This window comes from Pteropus vampyrus, unplaced genomic scaffold (assembly GCF_000151845.1).
Source record: "Pteropus vampyrus isolate Shadow unplaced genomic scaffold, Pvam_2.0 Scaffold47, whole genome shotgun sequence".
NCBI classification, from domain to species: domain Eukaryota; kingdom Metazoa; phylum Chordata; class Mammalia; order Chiroptera; family Pteropodidae; genus Pteropus; species Pteropus vampyrus.
The window spans coordinates 408,579-415,323 of NW_011888828.1; the positions used below are offsets into that span (position 1 = coordinate 408,579).

Sequence of the window (6,745 nt, forward strand, 5' to 3'; positions counted from 1 at the left end):
ACAGCAAAGCTGTCTTTTTAAAAAATTAATTTATCTATTTTATGGTGACATTGGTGAATGAAATCCAATAAGTTTCAGCTGTACACTTTAACAGTAAGGCATATATATATTTACACTGAGTGTTCACCTCTCATAGTTAGATTTCTTTCTGTCACCACATATTTGACCCCCTTTACCCAGCCTGCCTCCCACTCCCCCTCCCCTCTGGTAAGCAAAGTTGTCTTTGAAAGTGATATAGTAATATTAAAACTACAGAAATCAGACTCTTTGCAAATGGCTAAGGGTAGGTCCAGCTATCGATTCTTAGAGATAAAGTCTCCGAGGAAAGGTGAGCTGAATGGTTGCCATAGTAACTGGATAGGAGGATTGGTCCACTTAACTGTCCCCATAGTAACTAAGCTCCTGGAGAGCTATAGAAGAATTAGTTATCTTAACCTACTACTATTATCCCCATAGTAACCAGTCTCTAAATGGCAGTAGTCAGCCTTAAGGAGCAATCCTAAAAAATCTTTTCTCCCTAGACAAAGGGTGGGCAGGAGGCAGGGGGGTGAATATATCTCCCAGGCCTCCAGGGAGCTGAACACCTTAAGGTGCTGTGTGTGTAGCGGGGGAGAGGGGTAAGTGGGTGGGCCTTATGTGCTAAGACAATCAGGTATATGAGTTTTCTTTGTGCTCCCAGCTTATTCCCGCCCAACTCACTCATGGGTTGAAGTGGATGGTGCAGCTTGGAGAGGCTCCCCTTCCAGCTACACATTACCATTCTGGTGCAGGGTGCGCCGGCGCTGGCTGGACTGCATGCTCAGGACCAGGTACTGCCTCATAAACTCACTGAACCGCTTCTGGTTGGCCAACTTGCGAGCTGACTTCCGGGCCCCAGTGAAGCCCCCAAACCTCTTCTGCAGCTGCTTCTGCTCCATCTCTCCAGACTCATCCATGCCAGGCTCTGTTTCTTTCTGTGCTTGGAATAGGCTCCTGATACGGGGCATTCGCTTCAGATGCATCTCGGAGGCTCTTGGCTGGTAAAGAGCAGCTGCCAAGTGCTCTGGGTCAGCAGGGCTGAGCTGCCAGGAGCCCTTGGCCATGACCTTGGTGCATGGAGTCCAGAGAGGGCTGGTCAACACCTTCCCTTCACACTCGAGGACACACACCTGCAAAGACAGAGGTGGGAAGAAGGGAGAAGAACCAGGGAGATGTCTCTTAGTCCAAGTCTCTGAGGAGATAAAATCTCTCTATCGTCGACATCTGTATTAATGCAAGTGATTCTGAAGCATCTCTTTATCAATACTGTGCAGCAGTTTAACGAGGAGTTATTTAAGTTAATAGAATTTCAGAGTTGGAAAGAAACAGAAAATTATGTGGCCCATCTCCATCATTTCACAAACGAAGAAATCCAGGGCTCAGAGAGGTGAGGCTAACTTACCCCAGGTGACACAGCAAGTTAACACAGAATGCGTACAGTAAAACTGCACACCGTGAGAGCCTTTGTTAGGTTTTTGGAGCCAGACGAAGCTCATGATGGGCACCCATAAAAAAAGAATTTTATTTTGTTATCAGGCTTGGGGGAGGTCAGATTGGTTTAAGAAACTGGGGATGTCAAAGCATGTAGTTAAATCCACATGGTTATTTTAAGATCACTAGGTAAAGATCAATCAATCCTCGTGTTGATTTTTTCATCCCACATACACAAGTCATGACTATCTGCGTCATTTATAGAAAATGAAGATCAAAGCCCTTTGGGATGTAGGCAAGTTGGGCAATCTGGTTCCAGGTGGGGAAGAGGGACCATCAGACACAATCCAGTAGGCCCCTGGGAACTTCTATTGCTGCTCTGCCTCTCCAGGCATCTCGCACTTCTCATCTGGACCACCAGCCTAGTGGTGATGTCTTCCTGGTCCCTCTTGACTGGTCCTGGCCTTTGCCCCACTTCCCCTGTTCGTATCTCTGATTGGGTCTCTTGGAAGTCTCTGACTCCAACTTTTCTTCCTGTTTGCTGTTTCGACTTCACTCCAAATTCTCCTCTCTGTGTTTTTTTGCCTTAGCCAATTGAAAACCCCACTTTAGCCTGACCTTGCCATCATAGTCAGCGGGAAGCTACAGAGGCTTTCGTCAAACCTTGAAGTTTTTGCCTGGCTTACAAGGCACTGCTCTGTCTGGGGAGGTCTGGGACATCAGAAATTTGGTGTATGTGCCCAGTAGCCCCCATCTAGGGAGCAAAAATGCTCACCCAGGTGTTCAGAGTGGCACAGATGCCTCTGTGAGCAAGGTTTCCAACCTGATCCCTAACCACGGAATGAGATGTGCAGATAGCTGAGACCGCACACCTTACACGCTGTTCCACCAAACCCCTTGCCTTCAATCCTACTTCCCCAAGCCTTGCCATCCTGACCCTCACTTCACCCCCTTTTGTCACTGCCAAACTTCTGCACTGCTTCCTTCATGTCAGCATCTTCCATTTACTCAACTCTCCCCACCCCATCCACTCCGTTAGCTTTGTCTTCTTGAGGACCACCCGTGACTTCCCAATCACCAGGTCCAATGGGCTTGCGTAGCCCTCATTCTCCTTGACCTGGCAGCGTTTGGCAATGTGGACCGCACCCTCCTGAGAATTCTTTCTGGTATTGCACTCCCCTCGCAGACTGTGCTCCTCACTGTGTTCCCAAGATTCTGTCTTTAAACTTCTTTTCGCCTTTCTTATCACTCTGCCCCTTGGTGACTTTGTTCATATCTGTGATTTTGGCTGTCACTTCTTTCAGGGCAACCCAGGTCTATATATCCAGCCCCTAATAACTCCTGAACTCCAGACACTTCTCTGATCGCTGTCTGGTGTCTCCATCAAAATGTCTGACCTGCACTTTAAATGCAATTCGTTAAGAATGAAGCCCGCCTTCCATGCTGGGCAGAGGCGGCCAATTGCCTATTCTATACCTATCTCTTCTCTTCCTTACTAACAAACACTTGTTTTCTTCCTGAAGGGAACATGTATGTTTCCCAACCTCCTTTGTAGCCAGAGGTGGCTGATATATAAATGGTAGTGACCAGGAGGGGCTTCTGGGAAAGTAGGGGGCTGACTTAGCTGGGAAGAACATCTTTTTCTCCTTCTTCCTCCCCTTCCTTCAGCTCCCTGCTTAGTGTGTGGACATTTTGGCTAGTGCCATCTTGAAACCATCAGGTGACTGAGAGGATGGAAGTCATATGATTGAAGCCACAAAAGGATAGTGAAACAGAGAGGAGTCTGGGACATTTGTGGTGTGGTGGAGCTGCCATACCAGCCCAGGACTGTCTGCCTCCTGACTTCTTTATGGGGAATCAGATCTCTGTTTTCTTCTAAGCCACTGTTACTTTAAGTCTTTGTTACTAGCAGGAGAATTCAATTCTTTTTTAAAAATTTAATTAAACATTTTTTTCAATTAAAGTTGACATACAATAGTATTTAATCTTATCTGATATATTTTCCCCGCTACAAGTCTGTCCTTCCGCTTGGTCTCTCTGTCTCTCTGTGTCTCTCTCTGAATGGCACCTTATTCCCCATGTGACGCAGGTTTAGGGAGAGTCTGTGTGCATTCCGGGTATCTAATACCTGAGATAAAAAAAAGTGGGGCTCCAAGCAAGGATGAGAAACGAAGAGAATCAACAGGAGATAGGAAAGGATCTGCTGTTGAAGTCACTCACTGGCCACACAGGGGAGTGGCCCCAACTCTTCTTGTACGTCAGCAAAGCACTGATGTACTTTGCATTGAATGCTAGCGCCAGGAGGACCTTAGGCAACACCTGGTCCAATGGGTCCCACACCTGGGTATGAATACAAATCATCAGCAGAACTTTAAAAAAACAGAATTTCAAACCCCAGTTAGATCTATGAGGAATATAACTGAGGCTTAGAACTTATTTTTACAAAGTTCAGTTAATTCTGAAATTTGCCCAGGTTTGGAAACCACTGATAAAGTCCATGTTCAAGTGTTACAGTGAGACTCAGTAATGTGTCCAAAATGACACTGTCAGATAACAGTATGACCTGAATAAGAACTTAACTCTCTCGAGTCAGGACATCTATTCAACGAACTGCGTGCTCGCAATATGAATCAATGGAAATTAATGGGAGGATAGGATCCTAAGAGACTAAAACGTAAGGTTCTGATAGGAAAATTGCTCATTTTCATAAGTGTTGGGCCAGAGAGGAGAGATAGAATCCACTGGGGGAGAATCGTTCTCTTTCGCTGGTGAGGTGTGCAAAGTGCACCCTTTGCCAAGCCCACCTGCTAGCCAGAGGTGGTGATGTTGCGCCAATGAGAGTCAAGCCGTGGTTTTTCCGAGCATGTCTTTTCCATTTAGACTTTCCTCAGAGAAGCTGGCAGCAGTAATACATGGTCAGTGCCAACGCGGCAGGCATACATAGAGAAACCACTTTTTCACACCTGCAGTGTCACTGAGTATGAAGGAATAATAGACATCTTCCATACATGGGGGGAGGGCAGACTTTAGAACAATGGTAGCTGCAAACTTGAGTGTTCTTTAAGAATCCATCCTGGAGTTTAGTAGGATGCAAATTCTTAGGCTACGCCCCTGGAGATTATGATTCAGTAAGCCAAGGGAGGGACCCAGGAATTTGCATTTTTAGCAAGCACCCCAGGTGATTCTAAGGCTGGACAATGAGAAATCCTGCTTTTGAGCTTGCTCTGAGAAGGAAGAAATCATCACGGAACACAGTGGGCAGAGATTCTGTCAGAGAAAAGGTCACATGGTCTGTACTTAACCTGCTCCTGAAACACTTGGAAGAAAACCGGGTGGAACCAATTTGTAACATGTTCTTTCAGATCATAATCCTCTTGGGTTATTACTAGACAGTAGTGGGTCTCGACTGAGAGTGATTTTGCCCCCCAGGGGACATTTGGCAATGTCTGTTGCCATTTTTGGTTTTCACACAGTGATAGGGGGATGCCCCTGCTTTCCAGTGAGTAGAGGCCGGGGATGCTGCTAAACACCGTACAATGCACGGGACAGCCCCCACAACAAATAATTATTCAGCCTAAAATGTCCACAGTGGTGAGTCTGAAAAATAGTACCCTACAGAGTCAAGCGGAAAACAGGAAAGCATGGACAACATTGGGAAATACAGTAGGCATGTAGAATTTCAGAGCTGAAATGGACCTTTGAGTACACCTGGTCCAATCCTCACATAATAGGAGCCTTAAAATGCTTGTTGAATTGTTTCTGCTCGTCAGTTTACAGGAACAGGTGGAAGTTGTTAAACCTAAGGCTATTAGATCTTCTGTGAGCCCCTGGGTTTCTAAGCCCAGATGGTAATTAGATTGAGTGTCAATCAGAGAAAATGAAATTTTATGATCAAACCAGATGCATAGCCTGTACCAAGACTTGACATACTGTTAGATGAATTAGTTACTAACAAAATCATCTCAATTTGTGATTTAGGAGAAGGTTTTGGGAAAATATGAAGAATTCAAATTCACAATAGCATTTGTGGCACCAGATGGGCATCTGAGCTTAATGCCTAACACTCCAGTCTGAGGGACCCACCAGCCTCTTTCCAGAGATGGGTTAATAGCCTATTAAGTGAGCTGGATACACTTTCACAGCCCATACTGATGACATGGTTATATTAAGCCAGAGTGTGGATGAGCATCTGGAAAGTCTCAGATTGATGCCAAATTGATCTGTAAAGCTGGGCTTGTGGGGAAACTGAGCATAGGGACATTTGGATGTCGGGGGTCAAAGATTAGGGAACAAGCACATGAGCCGACTGGAAGGAAAAAGAAGGTTGTCAAATTTCTGCCACTAAAGAATCAAACCACTTCTAAGAGAAATTTGGGAGCTATTTGCTTTAGGAGGTTCTGCTAGAATATCTGAGGACTGACTTTAGTAGGCTAGCAGATAACAGTACAAAAGGAAAACATATAAAAAACTCCTATTACAAATCAACCACTAAGGGTTTTTAAGTAATGAAGATAGCACTAATAGAAGGCAGTGTCTTTTGCTATTCATAGAGTTTTAGGAAGTTTTAAATAAAATTCTCCACATCTTTTTTGGGGGGTTGCCTTCTTTATTTCTAAAACAACACAGTGAATCTAGTTTTTTCTACTTGGGCTGATGGGGTAAGTACTATTCACAATTAGGTGAAAGCCCAGGACATTGCAATGGGTTTGCTGTGTAAGTCATTCATCAGCCAAAATTATAGCCTAACAAAAAAGCCAGCCATACTTGGATGTGGAGTGAGAAATAAAGAAATTCTTGATGGAGCCAGGGGTCCAGAGAGTCCTGGGAATTGCTCAGGATTACACAATTTGGTAATTGGAGAAGACTGGGGAGGTGACCCTTGCTAAAATATCTGAGCCCCCTCATCATTTAGAGAGTGGACACATTCAAGGGTTACAAGATCTGGAAATGAGATGTGGTTGCCTACATTCTAGGTGTTACATAAAACTTTAAAAAATAGGTTAAAAGTGAATACAAACTAGAAATCAAACAACAAGGCAACCAGGTCCTCTAGGGGTCAGCAGGCGCTGCCAAGGGTTTATTCCTCATTGTGAGGCTATAACTGGCCATTTTCTAACTTGTTTCAAAGAAGTAACAGTCTTGTCTGGATCCCAGAGATTAAGACATGGAAACATGGTCCAAATTCTTTACCAGTTTTGAAAGACACCAATGTAAAAATCCTGCAGTACCTGCAGTGGACGTGCCTGTCAGGAGACTAAAAGGCTCACAATTTTACAATTTCCATGGGACATGTTTG

At 44.8% G+C, this 6,745-nt stretch overlaps 1 protein-coding gene across 1 annotated transcript in view; it reads right to left on the reverse strand.

Moving 5' to 3' along the window:
* Nucleotides 1-698: 698 nt before the first annotated feature.
* The window catches only part of PNOC (prepronociceptin), a 12,796-nt gene continuing 6,749 nt past the window's right edge, over nucleotides 699-6,745 (reverse strand). Inside the window, exon 2 of the mRNA XM_011359338.1 lies at nucleotides 699-1,148. Within this exon, the coding sequence (XP_011357640.1) occupies nucleotides 747-1,148 (402 nt within the window). The 3' untranslated portion in view covers nucleotides 699-746. The remainder of the gene's footprint in view (nucleotides 1,149-6,745) is intronic.